The 20,918-nt window shown below is 41.1% G+C and overlaps 1 protein-coding gene across 6 annotated transcripts in view; it reads left to right on the top strand.

The window, feature by feature from the left end:
* The window catches only part of MACROD2 (mono-ADP ribosylhydrolase 2), a 1,386,515-nt gene that overhangs the window by 417,581 nt on the left and 948,016 nt on the right, over positions 1-20,918 (top strand). For all 6 annotated transcript variants that reach the window (XM_075925642.2, XM_075925641.2, XM_075925640.2 and 3 more), the window contains one exon: positions 3,288-3,404. In XM_075925642.2, the coding sequence (XP_075781757.2) occupies positions 3,288-3,404 (117 nt within the window). The remainder of the gene's footprint in view (positions 1-3,287; positions 3,405-20,918) is intronic.

The following is a 20,918-nucleotide window of genomic DNA, read 5'->3' as shown; positions in this document are numbered from 1 at the left end:
TATGGGTTTTAGATGTCTAAAGACCTTTGTGAAGCAGGGCCTAAGTGCAAAATACTGTCAAAGGTTAATAATTTAAAATAGTATTTTGTTGATAGTTGATGAACTATTAATATTGTTGACGAGTTGTGGCTCTGAGGCCAAAGGGGAAAGCACTCTGCGTGCTGGGTGGTGGCGTTCAGGGCTGGCTGCTCCGGCTCCGCCCTTTCCACCCAGGGCCCCGCCCCTTCCAGTGTGCGGAGCCAGCTCCTTGTCCGGGGGCCCATGCTAGCTATTGGCCCTCCTGGGTGTCATGGCTCATTTGTAAATATCCAGTGTAGGTGCTCTGTAAGGAAGGGATACAGTGATCAATAAAATGGACTGGTAAAGGATATATTCTTTAAAGGAGCATAAATGGGCATTGAACATTCCTGGGACTAGTACAGCAGGGGACCTCCTTTATAAACTCCCATTCATAATTTGAGTGGGGAGGAGGGGAGTTGGTGAGGCCTCAGTAGTGGGTTGGGTGAGGACTAGGGTAGGTAAGAGGAAGGCTGACAGAGCTCCCCTCAGGTTTCTGTTGCAAAGATTATGTAATTACCTTAATTGCAGACTTTTATCAGCTGGGTACACCCAAACGTTTAAGAATAAAGTTGTGGCCTAGTTAAACCACATCCAGTGTTGTTCTTCCAGCATAGCAGAACAATGCGTCAGTAATCACCCAGTGTTACGATAAGTAGTACACAACTTGCTTATGGCTGGTGACCTTCTTGATACACATTTTATAATCATCATTTCAAGTGAGATGAGTACGGAACATTTCAATGTAACATTTGAAAATCTAATTCTTGAATTTTCTCTCGTTGATTAGCAGAAAACTCTTCAGAATGATGTGTTGGAAATTAAATTGAGTATGTTTAGAATGGATTAAAAGGAATCATTAATAGAATTTTAGCATTGCTTTCAGCACACTAACAAAGGAGGCACATCAAAGGCTACATTTAGACTGCAAGCCTCTTTTGAAAGAGGCTTTTTTGAAAGATACTTTCAAAAAAGCCTCTTTTGAAAAAGAGTGTCTAGACTACAACCAGTACTTTCGAAAAAGCAAGACCCAGGCAGTCTGGATGCTCTCTTTCAAAAAAGGACAGTTTGCATTACATAATGCCTTTTTTCGAAAGAGCACTTTCGAAAAAAGGCATTATTCCTCATAAAACGAGGTTTTCCACAGTCGAAAAAACTGCTGCATTCTTTTGATTTACTTTTGAAAGAACATGGCAGCAGTCTAGATGCAGGGGAAGTTTTTTCGAAAAAAGGCCATTTTTTCGAAAAAACCCAGTAGTCCAGACACACAGAAAGAGAGCACTAGAATTTCTTAAATGCAATAAGGGCTCAGTCTTGCAATGACATTAAGGGTATGTCTGCATTGCATGCTTATTTCAAAATAAACTATTCCAGAATAGTTATTCTGAAATAGCTTATTTCGAAATAGCACATCTACACTACAGGGAAGCCTTAAAATTAGGTAGTCTCTTCTGTAGTGCTATCTCGATTTAGAACCCCAGGAGGCACTAAGATAATAACTTAGAATGGCACTGGTAAGGGGCTATTTCAAAATAGCAGCAGTGGAGCATCTACACATGCCTTATTTTGAAATAGCTATTTCGGAATAGGCGTTATTCCTCATACAATGAGGTTTGCAGATTTTGGAATAAGCCACCTGTTATTTCAAAATAGTTTTGAAATAACAGGTGGCTTATTCCAAAACTATTTTGAAATACCGGAATGGCTGTGTAAATGTTCACATTGTTATTTCGAAATAATGCTAGTTATCTCGAAATAAACGGTGCAGTGTAGACGCACTGTAAGTGTCCCCAATTGAACTAATTTAACTGGAGTTGTAGAGATTCAGCACCTTCTGCAGATGTTCAGCACCATGAGAATTGATTCCACACTCTTCACAACCCTTCTGAATACACGGAATGTATCCTAGCAGTGTGCCGCGGAAGAACTCATCCCTTCAGGGTTCCATTGGGACCACAAGCTCTTATATCTTGTCTTCAAGGCATTGAACACGGAATAGTTAGTGGCATGCCTGCCCAGATTAACTCTACCATGTCCACGTATAACACCATGCGGGAGGCTGCAGGAACTGTGCAGAGAACAGAATACCTCTTGTGCAAGCTCTGGAATTCCTATCACTGTCTTGCTCTTCACCATTGCATAGAAGAGTGCTACCCAACTTGCTATCCCTGAGAGCCTTAAGCTTTTACCTGGTTAATTCTGAATGAAACTACTGTATAGGACATATAATTTTTTCCTTTATATGCATAAATAGATGCATATTTCCAACCTTTATAATTTGGCTTATTCTGCTTTTATGTATTTATTTTGCATTTTCATCATATTTGAACCTATAATGAAAACATTTCACCAACAGTGGTGTGTCTGCAGTTTTCTTTTGATGGAACTTTGATACTGCTGCTGACTTAATGTCACATGGTTAACTACTGCTTTGGTTCAGTTCATGTTTCCCTTATTTTTACTGTCCTTTCCTATACTCTGTACACTAATTACAGTGTGGTTTCTTTGATTGCATATTGAGATGGCAAAAATGCTGTGCCTATGTTTTTACTATTCTGCTACTGCTGAGATTCTTATTGCTGACTCTTGGGGGCAATGTGATCTATGTACTGTACTAGTTTTCTTGCATACTTAGCTGCTATTGCAATCGTCTGTAATTATGATTTAATTAACTTCTGAATATTGCACAAATGTAAAAAAAAGTGTCAGAACAAGATAACAATGGTAATTTTCAAATTGATGAACATTACTTCTTGGGATTTTATGTTATGTGGGCCCTGAGTAGTCCAGTGAGATTGAACGGGATATATAATATGAGAGAAATCAGCTGTATGTAGCAGAGAGGAGCTTGATGGTCCATGTGTGATTGACTTTTGCTTTTTGTAATTTGTGGCCTAGAGCCTTGGATAGATGTTCCTTTTATTCTTTTTATAAATAGCAGTAATAATATTTTGACATATGCTTGCTTTTTCCACTGCATTTTCTTTCCCACTTAGCAGCTAGATGACTAAATATTAAGTGCTATAGGCCAAGAATGTTTTATTATGCAACAATGTTATTGTACATATATATATGCATGTGTAATAAATATACACATGCATATACTTGTGGGTATATACGCATGCATGCATTGTACACAGTAAATCCACAGTAAATATCTATTTGTGCCCATATATCCAGGTGAATATAACTATAACAATTAACATTTAATGGATTTGTTTTGTTTTTAGTGGATGGTTGTATACATAGAGCTGCTGGGCCCTGCCTACTTGCTGAATGTCGCAACTTGACTGGCTGCCCCACTGGACAAGCTAAAATTACTTGTGGATATGACCTGCCTGCCAAATGTAAGACACATTCTTCACACACTTTTCTTTTTTAAAAGAGAGTAACTTTTTCACGTGCTTTCTCCCACTTTCCCCTTAAGTCTAACTGAACTACATATTAGTTTAAAAAATTAGCAGTAGATTTCATTGAGCATGTTTGGTGATAATCTCTTCCTCTAGCTTGCAGCAATATAGACTTTTAAAAATTATTATTTTGGCTGTACTACATAATGAAAATAAGTATGTTCTAAAATACAGTGCATGTATTATCTTACATTTTTATAAGGGATAGTCTACTGTTTATTATATTATATAATAGAGTGTCTGAGGCTCCGATATAAGTTAGACTAGAAACAAAAAATGTATTATAATATTTAAATTCCATGGAGACAGATTTTTGGAATGAGGAAGATTTCATATTCGTCATGCAGATTTCTTGATTGTGAATACATTGAGAACTGAGGAGATCAAAGTGATGTATTGTGTTTTCAGCTGCTGTATAGAGTCTGATTGGCAATTACTGTGAAGGCATCTGTCACACTCTAGCTTTGAATGGAATGCAGTTTTCAATGCTGGAATGTTTTTGCACTTTGAATGTGGGTTTGTCAAAATTCCCATTCTGTTTAAATAGGAAGAAGGTTATTTGGTTGACCTTGTTGCATAGAAGTTGAGCCAAAGTTGAAAAAATAAACAAGTGGGTCTTAATGGCGTGTTATGATAAAAGCCAATGTGATTTAAGAGTTTATAAAGTGTATAAAGGTAGGAAATATTATCAGTTTGGGATCTTAAAATAGTCTATTAAGAGATGTGATTATATGTGAATTTCAAGAAAGACCATAAGGATAATCTTGTGACACCTCAGGTTCTCAGTTACGCACAAAGTCCAGTGCAAGGAGTGTGCTTTATCTAAACATTCAGATTTTCTCTTTGATTTTGCTGTCAACTATTTTCCTGACTTCACATAGAGTTTCCATGGTCCTGCCAGGGTATGCTGGACAAAAATTGTTTTTAATTTGTGATCGTCTCTGCTAAAATGGAATTACTTAATTAAAACAAAACAAAAAAACAGATCAATAACGCAGCACAACACATGTGCCAACTTAGTATTAAGTGTCAGAGATGATTAACTATAAAATAGAAACCTTTGTTACGGTTTACAGCCAGATTTTGCCTTCTGTAATTCATGAATTTTGAATTCCATCGCGGGGAAAATGCTGAGCAATACCCATAGGGATATAGTTCTGTGGGGTGGTATTTGGCCAAAAATACTGCCAAGGTTTGTATTAAAAGGCAGTCAGTTACATGTGTTACCTCTCCAGAAGCATATGGTTAACACCTCAAAACAGCCAGCGTACGTCAGTTGTGCCAGAATTAGAAGTAAGAGCAAGACGGTATATATTAGGTCAACTTTTCTTTATGTAATGCCACTTCAAAGACATTAACCTACTTCCAACCTTTTCTCTGTCCCTCTCCCTTTGAAATATGAGGACTTTAAATCACATTACTTACCAGCACTCATGGTGGGTTTTCACGAAATGCTATCCATATCTCAACAACACAGAGAATTTGATGATGGGGTCGGCAGTGAAAGGGACAGCCCCAGCAACAAGTGGGGGAGACACTTGCTGAGGGACTATGAGGTAGCTTCTCAGCCCCTTGGAATCTCTGGCACATTGGCCAGCATACTCCAACTCCCAGGATTTAACCTAGGGCATGAGGCCGTGTGGAACCTCTTTCAGTTCCGTTCCAGCAGCCGGGTGGGACTACAGGTCAAAAAGGAATTTTTTCTCCCATGAGTCAATTGGCAGAGGGATGGGGAGGTTTTTTGCCTTCCATACAGCACCTGAGAGACAGAATTACTTAAATAGGAATGCACTTAGTGCCTAGCTGAGGTACTTTATGCTGTTGATTCATCAGCACTTGGGGCTCATTTCCATTGTGGTTAAAAACATACATTTATCCAAACTAACGATCTGGGATATTACTGATGGGCCTTAGGCTCAGGGGATAGACTTTATGATTTTCCCTTCTATACCATCTGTCCCTCTCACAATGGGAATTTATGTGGTAGGATTCAAAATGAGCTGAGTTTTAGGGTCTTGATGAAGGAGAGCCTACCTTGAGTTAAAGATAATATGGTGGGATCCCTGACATCTCTACACTGGAGTCAACCAAATGCCCAGTATTGGAGTGCATGGCTGATGGGTGGGTAGTGCTCCTCCCCTGTGTTTATGCTGTCACCTGCTGCTTAAAATCCCTGCAAGTGTCTGTCCTTATTTTCCTGCTGTGTTACATCAATGAAGATGCACCCCAAAAATCTTAATAGTTGAGTTTGATTTAGATCCCAGATTTTGGATGCTTATTCAGACTGTTTCAATATCTCGAATCTAATAAATCTCACGAGAACAGAGTTCCACTGACTTCTGGCACTTAGGGAGCTTGGAAGAGCAGAGGGCCCAGAAAGATTAAAACACATTGAAAGCTTTAAAAATCATTTTGTTTGGTGTTAGATATGGAAATGGATAAAGTTTAGGAGTAGTTTTATCTTTCCTTAATTGGTTTGTTTCCTCACATTTAATTTTGATATTTAATTTTACCTATTAAAATACATGGGCGGGATGAGGCATAAAGCTTACTCACCACTGGGAGCATAATTTCTGTCATATATTTTAATGAGAACAATTCAACATGAAAGTCAAAGAAACAAACAGTAAGAAAAGGGCTTTGTGTGAGGAGAAATGCGTGACTGATCCTTATCAGTTTTACAATGGATGGGTTTTAATTCAAACCCATTTTATTGTAGGAATGGTTAAAAATCACACACCTACTATGATACCTATTAAACCATCTTGTTAGTCTTTAAAGTGCTACATAGTCTGATCTTGCTAAAAGAAAAGGAAAAACTAACACAGCTACCTCTCTATTGCTGCACTATGATACCTGTAGCCGTGTAGACAGAAAAGTGTTCCACTTAGTCACCTATTGTTACAATATCAAAATTCCCAGAAATAAAATATCACAAAACAAGAGATCTGCAACTGTATTATTTTACTTGCTCAAATGGCAACATCTCATGTGGAAAATATGCCTCCAGTGACAAACAGACAGATCAGCAAGAAAACAGGGCAAAATTATGCGCAGAAGGGCAAAATTAGATTTTCTTGGGATCTCCTAGGCTACGTCTAGACTGCAAGCCTCTTTCAAAAGAGGCTTTTTCGAAAGATACTTTTGAAAAAAGCCTCTTTCAAAAAAGAGCGTCTAGACTGCAAGCAGTACTTTCGAAAAAGCAAGCCGCTTTTTCAAAAGAGAGCACCCAGGCAGTCTGGATGCTCTCTTTCGAAAAAGCCCTGTTTGCATTCAAGAACGCCTTTTTTTGAAAGAGCACTTTTGAAAAAAGGCGTTCTTCCTCGTGAAACGAGGAGTACCGCCGGCGAAAGAAAAGCCGTGTTCTTTCGATTTAATTTCGAAAGAATGCGGCTGTAGTCTAGACGTAGGTGAAGTTTTTTCAAAAAAAGATGACTTTTCTTAAAAAAAAAAAAAAACCTGCAGTCTAGACACAGCCTTAGACTTTCATTCAAATGTGTTTTTACCAAGTGTCATTTACCCTTGTTCTTATAGAAGTTATTTGTTAAAGGTTAATTTGTTACTCATCAATTGCAAAACATCCATTTGAGACCTGTTAACTATTCAGGACTGTGTTCTCATGGAGATAGAACCCAGAGAGCCATTGCATATTGTTGTCAATTTACGTCAGTTTTTAAATAACAGCATGACAGTTTGATGTTGGAAACTACTTCCTATCTATCTTTTGTGTCAGGAAATATATACCAAACAGGAGTACTAAAGTCAGTCATCCAGTTACACAGTGATGATATTATCTTTTTGCACTGGCAATTTGTTTTGCAGATATTACAATAGGATTGTAACTTGCCTCTGCAGTATTATCATGACTTTTGTTGTTTTTTGAATAGTAACTACTCTAAGCCATGGTCTGTACTAGGTTGGTATTTCAAAATAACCCCCCTTAGGTCAAATTTATAAGTGGAGTGTCCACACTACCAAGCCCGTTATTTCAAAATAATTGGCCACTTATTTCAAAATCTGTACTCCTGCTTTCCTTGGGGAATAACACTAATTTCAAAATAGCATTAGTGTGGTGCTATTTCAAAATAACTACTCCCCAGAGTAATTGCAACTAATTAGTCCCCAGTGTGTCCTGGGGCTCTAAGTGGAGGAAGTGCGTCCACATTAATAGAACCTCTCTTGAACTAATTTCAGGGCTTCCCTGTAGTTGGGACACGCTATTTCGATTTTGTAAAATCAGGAGTTAAGTTTAATGTAGTTATTTTGAAATAATTTCCTAGTGTAGACATGCCCTAAGTTAATAATTCATATGTTTTAAATAATTTTTGTTGTCTTTTCTCCTTCACAGTACTTGGCTGAGTGATAATCCTCAATGCATTTTTTCAGTGTTCGGGACTATATTTTTCAACACGGATGTTACCATTATTTATTGATTTAACAGCACCCAAGACTGTTCTAAACATGTTACCCCAAGGATCTCACAGTCTATGGGCCAATTACATGGTGCTCATCTCACCTCTGGGAGATGCCCACTTCTGGTCCTTGGTCTGCCTGGTTGAGCATTACTTCTCTTCTCTTCCACTTGCCTCCTGCTCATGGAGCCCTAGTATGGTGGCTTTGTGTCTCAGTCCTCTGGTCAGATCACACCGTGTTTTCCTTTTTGGGGAAGTCACTCAAATTCCTTCTCTACTGGCATTGCCAAGCAGTTCTGGCACCAGGCAATCTTCCTGTTCACTGTCCCTAGCAATGCCACTCTGCAGTAGATGGAAGAGGAACCAAGGTCTTCTCTCTACTCTGGGTTCCAGACCAGGCCATAGGGTGAGCATTTAAGGTCTGCATTTACATCTGAGATCTTACTGCTCTTGCCCCTGTTATATTTTACCAAGCTTTTCATTCTCCAGTCTTCCTAGTCAGACCCTTCTCTCTTAGGCCTTTCCTCTTAGGTTCCTATCCCTTTCCTTATGGGTTCCTATCTCATCTTCTTTCTCCCCTCTCTTTGGGAGAGAGACTGCCAGTTTCCTCCTTTTCCCTGATCCTGAAGAGACAGACATCCTTAACACAGAGTAGTCCTGTTGAAGCCAATGAGGTGCTGTAGGGACACAGCATTCTACCTGTATGCCACATTGGGCCTAAAGGAAAAACTTGATGTTTTGAAAAACTTAGCATTGAAAATATTCTGCTGGATATTGTTTCATGAAATAGGCAACTTGGAAAATACACTTCCTGGAGATAATTTGATATTTGAAAGAGAACATGCTTTGTTATCAAACTTGTGGCTGGTAAATAGAAGAGTGTGATAAATTATACAGAAAATAATGGATACATTTGAAATCTACTTCATTATCTGTTATGTTACTATTTCACATTTTGCCGAGTTTATTTATCTCAATAAGGCAGTGTCTGCTCAATTATTCTTTACAAAACGAGAAGTAACAAATAATTATTCTGAGTGAGAGACACTGGGATCTGTAGTAACAACGAGAAGTCCTGTGGCACTATATAGACTAACATATTTATTGGAACATAAGCTTTGGAACAGGAAGGCTTTCTCATTGTTTATGCAGGTTCAGACTAACATGGCTACCCTTGTGATACTTGAGTTCTGTAGTGTAGACTAGAATCTTCTTTTTTGTATGGTTGGAAAATTGCAACTACATGGCTGTTTGAGAACATCAGGTTCAGAGAGCATCATATGAAATATATAACATGCATGTAAAATACTGCATCAGAGTGATTTCATATAAAGTGCCCTCATCTCTCTTCCTCCTTATGTAGTAAGAATGTTGCACAAATTAAGGTAAACATACTTGTATACTGAGATATTGCTTAAGAACTTTCTAAGCACACTTTAGAGAGATCCACACAATAGATCTGAACAGCCTAAATTAAGAATAGCTAAACTCAGATTATATTTTCCACATAGAATAGTGAGAGAAATGTAGCCGTGTTAGTCTGGGGTAGTTGAAGCAAAATGCAGGACAATGTAGCACTTTAAAGACTAACAAGATGGTTTATTAGATGATGAGCTTTCGTGGGCCAGACCCACTTCCTCAGATCAAATAGTGGAAGAAAGTAGTCACAACCATATATACCAAAGGATACAATTAAAAAAATGAACAAATATGAAAAGGACAAATCACATTGCAGAACAGAAGGGGGATGCGGGGGGGTGGGAAGGGGGAGGAAGGAAGGTAAGTGTCTGTGAATTGCTGATATTAAAGGTAGGGAGAGTGGGATGTTTGTGAGTTAATGGTATTACAGGTGATAATTGGGGAAACTGTCTTGGTAATGGGTGAGAAAGTTCAAAGACTTGTTAAGTCCTTGTTGGTAAGTGTCGAATTTTAACATGAATGACAGTTCAGAGGATTCCCTTTCAAGTGCAGATGTAAAAGGTCTTTGTAGCAGAATGCAGGTGGCTAAGTCATTTAGAGAGTGTCCTTTCTGGTTAAAGTGGCAAGAAACTGTTTTCTCTTTGTGATCTTGTCTGATATCTGTTTTGTGGGCATTAATCCTTTGGCGAAGTGTCTGAGATGTTTGTCCAATGTACATAGCAGACGGACACTTTCGGCACATGATAGCGTAGATTATATTTCTGGATGCGCAGGAATATGTGTTCTTGATCTTATAACTCACTTGGTTAGGTCCAATAATGGTATCAGCAGAATGAATATGTGGACAAAGCTGGCAACGGGGTTTGTTGCAAGGGAAGGTACCAGGGTTGGTATTAGTGTGGTATGTCCTGTGGTGGTTGGTAAGAATCATCTTGAGGTTAGGTGGTTGTCTATAGGAGACTATGGGTCTGTCTCCCAGAGCCTCTTTGAGTATGGTATCCTGTTCCAATATAGGCTGTAGTTTATTGATGATGTGTTGGACAGGTTTAAGTTGGGGGTTGTAGGTGATGACAAGTGGTGTTCTATTGTTGGTTTTTTTGGGTCTGTCTTGAAGTAGATGGTTTCTAGGTATTCGTCTGGCTCTTTCAATTTGCTTTTTTGTTTCTCTGGGTGGGTAGTTGAGATTTATAAATGCTTGGTAGAGATCCTGAAGCTTCTGGTCTCTGTCAGTGGGGTTAGAGCAGATGCGGTTGTATCGAAGGGCTTGGCTATAGACGATGGATCGTGTGGTGTGTTCTGGATGGGAGCTGGATGCATGTAGGTAACTGTATGAGTCGGTGGGTTTTCTGTAGAGAGTGGTGTCTAATTTTCCATTGTTGATTTGTACGGTGGTGTCCAGGAAGTGGATCTCTCGTGTAGAATGGTCCAGGCTGAGGTTGATGGTGGGGTGTAGGTTGTTGGGTACACGCGTGTGCCGCTGATCTGGAGGTACAGCCATGGGTACACGCATGGCCCCACAGTATGCTAACATCTTTATGGCTGACCTAGAACAACGTTTCCTCAACTCCCGTCCCCTTTCACCCCTCCTCTACCTACGGTACATCGATGACATCTTTATGATCTGGACACATGGCCAAGAAACACTGGAGATATTCCACAGAGATTTCAACAACCTACACCCCACCATCAACCTCTCTCTACAGAAAACAACCGCATCTGCTCTAACCCCACTGACAGAGACCAGAAGCTTCAGGATCTCTACCAAGCATTTATAAATCTCAACTACCCACCCAGAGAAACAAAAAAGCAAATTGAAAGAGCCAGACGAATACCTAGAAACCATCTACTTCAAGACAGACCCAAAAAAACCAACAATAGAACACCACTTGTCATCACCTACAACCCCCAACTTAAACCTGTCCAACACATCATCAATAAACTACAGCCTATATTGGAACAGGATACCATACTCAAAGAGGCTCTGGGAGACAGACCCATAGTCTCCTATAGACAACCACCTAACCTCAAGATGATTCTTACCAACCACCACAGGACATACCACACTAATACCAACCCTGGTACCTTCCCTTGCAACAAACCCCGTTGCCAGCTTTGTCCACATATTCATTCTGCTGATACCATTATTGGACCTAACCAAGTGAGTTATAAGATCAAGAACACATATTCCTGCGCATCCAGAAATATAATCTACGCTATCATGTGCCGAAAGTGTCCGTCTGCTATGTACATTGGACAAACATCTCAGACACTTCGCCAAAGGATTAATGCCCACAAAACAGATATCAGACAAGATCACAAAGAGAAAACAGTTTCTTGCCACTTTAACCAGAAAGGACACTCTCTAAATGACTTAGCCACCTGCATTCTGCTACAAAGACCTTTTACATCTGCACTTGAAAGGGAATCCTCTGAACTGTCATTCATGTTAAAATTCGACACTTACCAACAAGGACTTAACAAGTCTTTGAACTTTCTCACCCATTACCAAGACAGTTTCCCCAATTATCACCTGTAATACCATTAACTCACAAACATCCCACTCTCCCTACCTTTAATATCAGCAATTCACAGACACTTACCTTCCTTCCTCCCCCTTCCCACCCCCCCGCATCCCCCTTCTGTTCTGCAATGTGATTTGTCCTTTTCATATTTGTTCATTTTTTTAATTGTATCCTTTGGTATATATGGTTGTGACTACTTTCTTCCACTATTTGATCTGAGGAAGTGGGTCTGGCCCACGAAAGCTCATCATCTAATAAACCATCTTGTTAGTCTTTAAAGTGCTACATTGTCCTGCATTTTGCTATATTTTCCACTTAACCAGGCTAATTTAACAGTCAGTACACTTAAAGTAGAAGTTAGAAGCCAGATGGTGATTATACTATGCGGCAGAAGCTCACACAAAGCTACCCACACTCCATAATATTCCAACTAAGTTATCTGCTGAATTTACATTTAGCATTGTGTGTTGTTTTACAAACACTTACTTAGAGATTTTCAGAGCGCAAAGAATGTTTCATTAAAGCCTTTCTCTGGCTTATAGTTAACTTCTAAGCTTCAGATGTTTGTCTATCCCTTTAAAAATAAAAGCTTACTCTATGTATTGCACAACTGGTCTTAAAACATTGAGTAGTGTATTGATGTACTCATACTCTAAGCAGCATTATCTGTTTAAAAGATATGCAGACTCTTGGTTTGTGACTCATTTGATTAATATTCTTTGATGGCTTTTCTGGCAGAAAATGGACTGATATGTCAGTCTGGTTTGTAGCCAGAACTGAAGGTGGAAAAGGGCCTGTTATTTGCTTGTCGAACTTATCATGAGGGGAGAGGAGGGACAGTTACAACACATTTAAAATATTAGGACCTGACTTTATAAGGCCTTCAATGCCCTTGAATTCCACTGAAGTCACATTAACAAAATGCTATAGATATTATGGGCACTTGCCTCTTAGCACTTTGTGGGAGTGGGAAACCTAAAGATGGTCCTATATTATTGTTAATATTATTTATGACCACATCTTTTTAAATTCTAATAAGAAAAATAAGAACTCAGAAAAAATATTCTTGTGGATTCTAACAGGCAAGCTATCCTGTGGCAAATGAAATCACACAGGCTAGCATTTATTGTAAATTCTGATTTGTACCATATTATATTGCATTTAAAGTACTAGATTTTTTATGTGATTTTTTTAAAAATATTTTACTGAGCAGGACTGTACTGTATATCTTTTGAGGGACTCATTTTGATATAAAGTCTTGAAAGCAAGAAGACTTCCTTATTGAAACTAAGTATAGCACGAGACACGTGGTGCGGCTGTTATATATTTTTATATTGATAATAAAGATGTACTATTTAGAATAAATTTCCCCGCTCACTGGATATATTTAGTACATTAGACAATGTCCTTTAGGAAATGCCATATATAGCATTATCTTTTTGATCATTCCTAAACAACAGTGTAGATCAATCTGGAGTAATAATGTTAATGTGGTCTCTAAGGCAAGTCCTGCTGTGAAATAAGTAGTTAGTAGTGACACTAGCATTAGCCGCAGTGGGAGTAATCAGCTTTTGGATTTGTTTAATCAAAGTTATCTGTGGAGATTTCAATGTTTGCCACTAGTATGTAGGCATGATAATTTTCTGTATTTAAAAGATGAACATTTGAGGGAGACAAGTGTAATATAAAGCTATAAAATAGTAGATTGAAATCTGTGTATATTTACTTTGCGATCACTTACAGAATTCAAATAAAAAGGTTAATTACACAGATTTGGGGTGGGGGAGCCGCAGAATAGTACTTCCAAATAGGTCTATCAGGAAATTTATTTTTTCCACACACTCATATTATGCAAGCTAATGGAATTGAGCAAAAAAATCCTATTTGTCTAAAATGAATTCACTATTTTTAATGTTTGTTGATTCAAAAATACTAATTTTAATAATGTCATGGGATTTTTCAGTTCATAGCATGAGCATGCCATAAATGTGGCCAAATGCAACTGTGATGGGATACACTAACCTCTCATGCATGCCTTCTGTCAGATAAGTGTGGTGTTGAAATGTTCGTTTTCTGCGTGGCCCCTTGTAGGTTGTGGCTCAGCAGCTAATCATGGTGGACGTTGGATGAACCCTTTGTGGGGTAACAAAGATGCAAGAGGCCATATCACTGTGTCCTTCTAGTCTTTTAGCCCTGTCTACTGGGCTCAGTTCTCAGCCCCTTCTTGGGCTAGCTTTAAGCCTTTCCTTGCTCTGTTTTAGAGCTTTCTCACTTGAGACTCTGTTCTTCACCGGTTCTCATTGCTCCAGCTCTCCAGCCTGGTGATTTCTTCAGTTTAATCTCTCTCCAAGATAACAAAATCCAGCCCTCTCTAGGATCTTCAGCCCTAACTCTGGGTCTGTTTAATTCCAGCCCTTTTCTTGGGCTTTTAGTAAAGACTCTCATCCCCTTCTTTTGGGTTAGGCCACTTCCCCAGTGGATGGTGGAGGCTCACAGGCCTTGTCCAGGTCCCAACCCTGAGAGCTACAGACATTAGTCATGCACTGCTCTCTTCAACTCCATCTATTAGCCGTTACAGTTTTCCCTGTGGTCCTTTTCATTGAGTCTTTTGCCTGTCACCCAGTGCATTAGGCTCATTGTCTCAGATCCACACTGTCCATGCACAGTGCTGCCAGAACTCAGGCTCCTGTGGTTGGAGTGGAGCATCCTTCTGGTTCCAGCCACTTACTTGCTTACTCAGGCCTGGGAGCTCCTTTTAACTGAGTCTATTAGTCTGGGCTTCTTTCCTGCAGCCTTTCTAGGCAGGCCTGGAGGATCTGCCTTTGCTATTCTTTTTCTAGTCCAAGATATGGGGGGTAGGAGGGAGGGTTGCCAGATAGTTTCACACAAAATACTGAATATGTCAGGAAAAAAAAAATCGGCACAAAAAAAAGAAAAGTGTCACAGCGCCTTTAAATCCCCACACTTTCACCAGATGTGGCAGTGGAAGAATGTCCCAAGAGGCCTTACATCCCGAGAAAAATGGAAAATACTGGTTCCCATTCCTCAAGCATGCTGTATGTTTCACAATGGCTTTCCGCTCTCCTCCCCCCCCCCTCCCACCATTGAATGAAATAATGGCTTAGTTCCACATATTCCATGTTAATACTTGATAAAATATTTCTTTATAAACGTTAAAGGAGGCAAAACAGAATGGATCACAAGCAAGGCAAAGATTTTTCTAAAAAACATGTTCGGTATTTTCTGGGTTTTTTTTAACCGCACAGAAGCCGAAAATACCGAACTGTCCTGGCCAATATCAGACACCTGGCAATCCTCGGGGAGGGAAGAAAAGGTTCCTCTAAAGGCCTGGTACCACTCTGTCACAATGGCATGTTTCACTGCATGTAGCAGTCTCATGACAAGATTATTCAGTTTGTTCTGTTTAAAATGTTCTGACTCTGGACTGGCTGCAAGGCTGTGAATTGAAAAAGGAAAGCGTTCCCAGTATGTGAATGAGGCCAAGGGATATACAACAGTTAGATGAAGAGTCACTTGCTAGCTGGCACACTTTTTGGTCTTGGACACTTGTCTTTCAATGTAAGTGAAACGGAGTGGTGCAACTGTGGTAGTTGATTGACATATAATGTAATATTAGAAGCGCCTTGAAGGCATAAGCCCAGAGATACATAACTGGTCTTGTAATTCAGAGTTTATAGAAGTTATAACTGCCTTCTAGTGAAGGATCTTTGTATACTCTATTTTATCCAAGGAACCCTCAGCTGAGGGTAAAACTATTCCTTGGATAAAACTATTTATACCAAAACTTGATTTAGCCAAAAGAAGGTCAAGAAGTGTGTTTACTGAGAGAAGCTGAACTTGTGGTTAGAGCTAAGCAGGACCTCCTAGTTTCATTTTTTTGTAATAACTAACATAGCATGGACAACATGCGCTGCCAACATTTCTTCGCATCTTTCAGAACTATGTTGCTGTTTAAATGTTTAATTAAATAAAGAAACAAAATATTGGAAAGACTTCTCCTAGCATGACAGTTTTTATATTCAGATTTTTCACGTGTAAGGAATGATCATAGTTTATAGCTTACAACCAAAGAAAATATATTGTTGTGTTTTCTCATTGATTTATGGGTAGCTTTCAAAGTTGTTTTATAACTCCAATTTATGTCTTTCATATTCCTGTTTGAAAGTAAATGCAATACAATCTTTACTGTCTTTTAATATGGTCTAATTGTGCGCAGTGACTGTAATGACTTCTCGCTGTCAAGAGAATGCACCATGTATACTATGAACGAATTGAAAAGGGAGATATTTATGATTATTTCCTTAGTGTCAAAATCTGTTCAGATTTTAGTCAGGGTTTTATGTGACATTGCAAAACCTGAAAGCTTGTTTTTCTTCAGAGGGAGAGCTTGGGACCACGTACAATCAGGGGAAGTATATTTATTATTTTATGTCAAAACAAGCTCAAACATTTCTGTTTTCCAAATCGTCATAGTCTGTCATCATTTCAGGTACAGAGAGAGCAAGTGCAGAGGCCAGCCACTGAAAAATTCTGATGTGAATCTGTAGGAATCTTTTCTCCTTTACAAGAAGATGCGTTGTTTTCCTCTGGGTCTGAGCCTCATCTGTGTGTAGGTTTTTTTTAATGGCTAGATTATTTAAAAGTTAACTTGGAAGTGAAGCTTTGTGTATGGTACAAACAATTAGAAAGCTGGCATTCAAATCAAATTGTTCAGTTAACAAGTACGTTCATTGTTGATAAAGGGAATACTGTACTGTTGACCTTACAGTTAAATCTAAATCCTGCTCTTCTAGACACAGTTCCTCACAGTCCACTCCCTGAACACTGAATTCTAGTGTCTGTTTGGTGGGGGGAGTGGCGGTGAGGGAAACATGGTGGAGGTGAAGCATCAGTGGAGATCTAAAGCCATTTTCTCAGCAATCAGGTTCATTGTGTGCATGTAAAGTGTAGGTTTATACAGGGGTGGGGAACCTTAGACCCGGGGGCCAAATGTGACCCCGAGCTTGCCTGGATTTGGTCCCTGAGGCTCAGGGCACCTCCCAGGATTGGGGAGCCTGTGCAAGCACTCCAGCCTCCCGCTGCCCCACTGCAGAGCTGGACCTCACAACATCTACTAGGATGGGCCTCCCTAGGCTCTAGTGTGCGAGAGGAATGTGGGGAGTGCCTCGCTTCTTTTCAGTTGGGGGGCGGGATTTTTCTTCGCACTTGCATGTGGCCCCCAACTGATTTTTCTGAGGGTCAGCGGCCACCGACCCAAAAAAGATTCCCCACCCCTGGTTCATAAGATGTTATGGCAGACCGTGAAATATAAATGCCACTTATGTGTCTCCCTTGGTTAAATCTTCATAGCTTTGCAAAGGGTTTTTCAAAATTGCTGCTATTCCTACGAAGGTCTAATTTTTAGTTTCACTGAAAGCAGGTTGCTTTTTTTTTTTTTTTTTTTTTAAAGCACCCAGGAGATACAATAAATAGCAAATTGAAATGGCACTGTGGTATGGTGGAAAAGAAACTCAATGCTATTTTGTGCATCAGAAGGCATATGTCTGAGACCTAGTAAATTCCCATGATTTGTGGTAGTGATGAGATCTAGTGACTTTTTTCTACAAATGCCAGGAACTAATCTGTATAGATTATCTATGCATTGACTCATTTGCATATTGACTCTCACCAGTATTGAGAGTCTGTGTTCTAGATGGAAAGGATTTGTTTTTGGTTTATCTGTGGAAAAATGGGCTGATGAGCTGAAGCATGGGCGGGGGTGTTGTAGGCAGGGGGAAACTGCCTTCCCAAACAGCCTCGTGTGGCCCCACCCAGGCTCCGCCACCAGGCCAGGCCCTCTCTTGTGGCTCCCTGTGCTCTTTCTTGGCAGATCTGGGCTGACTGGCCTACCTGCTGTAAGGAGTCAGGATGGTTGATGTGGCTGCCCAGAGTCCCAGGGCTGGCTGTCCTACCTGTTCACTTGGAGCTCTGGGGACCAAAGTGTTAGGTTTGAGGCTACAGTGGGGGTGCTTTGGGGTCCTGTGGAGGGGTGGGACGATGGGTAGGGACAGGGCCTTGCACACAAGGGGAAGGTCCGTGGCTAGCCTCACCGGATAAAGAGACTTTGATGCCAACTGTACTAAAAATTATATTAATTGTAGAATGCACATGCAAGATGTAGTTTTAAAAAAGGTTTCCCGCTCCAGGAAATATATACTGTAACTCAATGTCATAACTTCTCAGTTAGAAACTTTGGCACTGGCTCTCTCAACTCTTCTCCTCTCCCTGCCTCTGCCTCAAGCTAATTTATTTCATTCTCTCTGTATTCCAAAATGGTTCCACTGTTTTTGCTGAAACTTTAAAAAAAAAACCCAAAACCCATGTTCCATCAGAGACATTGGAAGTAAAAATTCTGAGTTACAATTGACTGAAAAGAGGAGATGAAAATCAAGGGGCTTTTGCTGTGTCAACTGCATTGGTTGCTGTTGATCCCACTCAAATATATGCACTCAATAACCAAAAGCCAACACTCAGTACTTGAAAATTAAAGTTTGAGACGTGTGATTTTTGTCTGTTGCATATTTACCTTCTCTCTTTTTTTTTAAACAGTGATAAAAATTGTTTACTGTAGCAAAACATGACATTAACCTCATAGTGCACTGCCACTTTTTGATTTGTATTGGTTTGATGTGAAAAATATGTAGCTCCTCTCCAAACCCTGGATTTAGCTTTTAAGTAAATTGGCACAGACTAGGTTCTTGGAAACAAAACCTTTTTAGAATTAATACTCATATGTGTGAGTTGGAACATGAAAAGCTGATCTGCTATCTCTCCAGCAAAGAGGAGAGGGCTGAGATTGTTGTGTCCTACAGGACATAATCTTAACTTCAGAACCTCTCTCTGGGTTAAAAATGTCTTTTTCCTCTGAGGCTACACATCCCAAAAACAAAAAATATAAATTAGCTATAAATTGAAATAATAGAAACAAAGATGATAAATAGGGACATGGTTACTTTCACGTCATCTTTTTAAAATAAAGCAAAAGGAATCCTAAATAATGTAGGTGTGTTGGACCCAGAAACATTTGCTTTAACTACTTCTATCACTTTTTATTCTTCCAGTGTTTCTTTGACATACAGGCAGTCCCCGGGTTACGTACAAGATAGGGACTGTAGGTTTGTTCTTAAGTTGAATCTGTATGTAAGTCGGAACTGGCGTCCAGATTCAGCAGCTGCTGAAACTGATCGCCAGTTCTGACTTACATACAGATTCAACTTAAGAACCCCAAGCTTCCCCAAGTCAGCTGCTGCTGAAACTGATCAGCGGCTGATTCCAGGAAGCCTGGGGCAGAGCAACTCTGCCTCGGGCTTACTGTAGTCAGCGCTGGTCAGTTTCAGCAGCGGCTGACTTGGGGACGCCTGGGGCAGAGCAGCTGGGGTGCTGCTGGGTTGCTCCAGTAGACTGGACCAACCCAGCAGCACCCCAGCTGCTCTGCCCCAGGTGTCCTGATTCAGCCACTGCTGAAACTGACCAGCAGCGGCTGAATCAGGACCTGGGGCAGAGCAGCTGGGGTGCTGCCGGGTTGGTCCAGTAGTGCCCAGAGCGGCGCTGCAGGACCAATCGGCAGCGCCCCAGCTGCTCTGCCGAAGGGTCCAAAACAAAAGCCTGGTCTGCTGGGGGGGGGGCACACTAGCTGCGCCCTCCTCCCCCTAGCAGACCAGGGACACGGGAGCAGGGCAGCGGGGTGCGGCGCCTCTGAGGCTTTGCCAGAGCAAAGCCTCAGAGGCGTGGGAACCCGCCGCGGCTGCGCTTCAGTCCCGGTGCCTGTGGTCTGCTTGGGACGGTCCCCAGCAGACCAGAGGCACCGGGACTGAAGCGGCAGCAGCGGCGGTTCCCCGCGCTTCTGAGGCTTTGCTCTGGCAGAGCCTCAGAATCGCGGGAACCCGCCCGGTGCCTCTGGTCTGCTGGAGACGGTCTCCAGCAGACCAGGGGCACCGGAGCAGCTTACGAATGGGGCTTTCTCGCCCTGGAGCTCGCAGGTAGCAATCCGCCACCTCGACCTCCGGGGCAAGAAAGCCCCGTTCGTAAGTGCGGATCCGACATAAGTCGGATCCGCGTAAGTCGGGGACTGCCTGTATATGCAGGTTTTATGGTCTAAATATATTAAGAGATTGGTTCAAGCAGGAAAATGTGGATTTAAATTCTTATTTAGGGTGAGCTCCTCATCTCTGAATCAGCCCCTGAGTGCCTAGGCTAGTGGGGGTCCTAAAACCCCCAGTTTCAGCCAGGGAATGATGACCCAGTGAGACGCCTTAAACAACTTAAGGCTACTTCTGAGGATCTGTGTACAAGTCCTGAAATAGGCGGAATCATTGTAGGTGGGAGGAGTGTCCAAAACAGATTCCAAACAGCCCTGAGGTTTGTAGTGCAGCCCCGGGAAGCTCATGTAACCTGGATGGGTCTCTCAGGCTGTCTGTTATTTGGGGAGCCTCTCTAGTCCTCAGAGCATCTCAAATCAGAAAGGCAAAAATACGGCTTAATGCAACTTAGACCTACATTTCATGGAATCATAGAATCATAGAGCTGGAAGAGACCTTAGAAGGCCATCAAGTCCAGCCCCCTGCCCAAGGCAGGACCAACCCCAATTAAATCAACCATCCCAAAAGTTGATGAGCAAAAAAACCCTGTGCTGAGGGAAAATAGGTGCTGGTACACCATCCCACAGCTGCTTGTTTGTTTGTTAACAACTTTGCCCCGGCTCTTCACGCTGTCTCCACTGCTGTTGTGGCTCACAAAAAAAGCACTGGGAAGGGGTGAGAGGTGCAAGCTCTGGGAGGGAATGTGGGTGCAGGAGTAAGTAGAGAAGAGGATGCCGGCTCAGGGAGGGGGCTCCACGCTAGAGAGTGTTGGGGTCAGGTGGAGAGTTGGGGTGCTGAGCAAGCCACAGGCTTGTGGCTGTGAGGATGCAGGAGTTTGGGCTAGGGTGCATGAGGGGCTCAGGGCAGGGAGACTGGGAGTATAATGGGCTCAGGACACAGATTTGCAGTGTGTGGATGGTACAGGAGTGTTGTGGCAGAAGACTGGGGATGTGGGGGTGC

The sequence above is a fragment of the Pelodiscus sinensis genome, chromosome 3 (assembly GCF_052426305.1).
Source record: "Pelodiscus sinensis isolate ZL-2025 chromosome 3, ASM5242630v1, whole genome shotgun sequence".
Taxonomy (NCBI): domain Eukaryota; kingdom Metazoa; phylum Chordata; order Testudines; family Trionychidae; genus Pelodiscus; species Pelodiscus sinensis.
The sequence above is the reverse complement of the archived record's forward strand: the minus strand, read 5'-3'. Positions and strand labels throughout refer to the sequence as shown.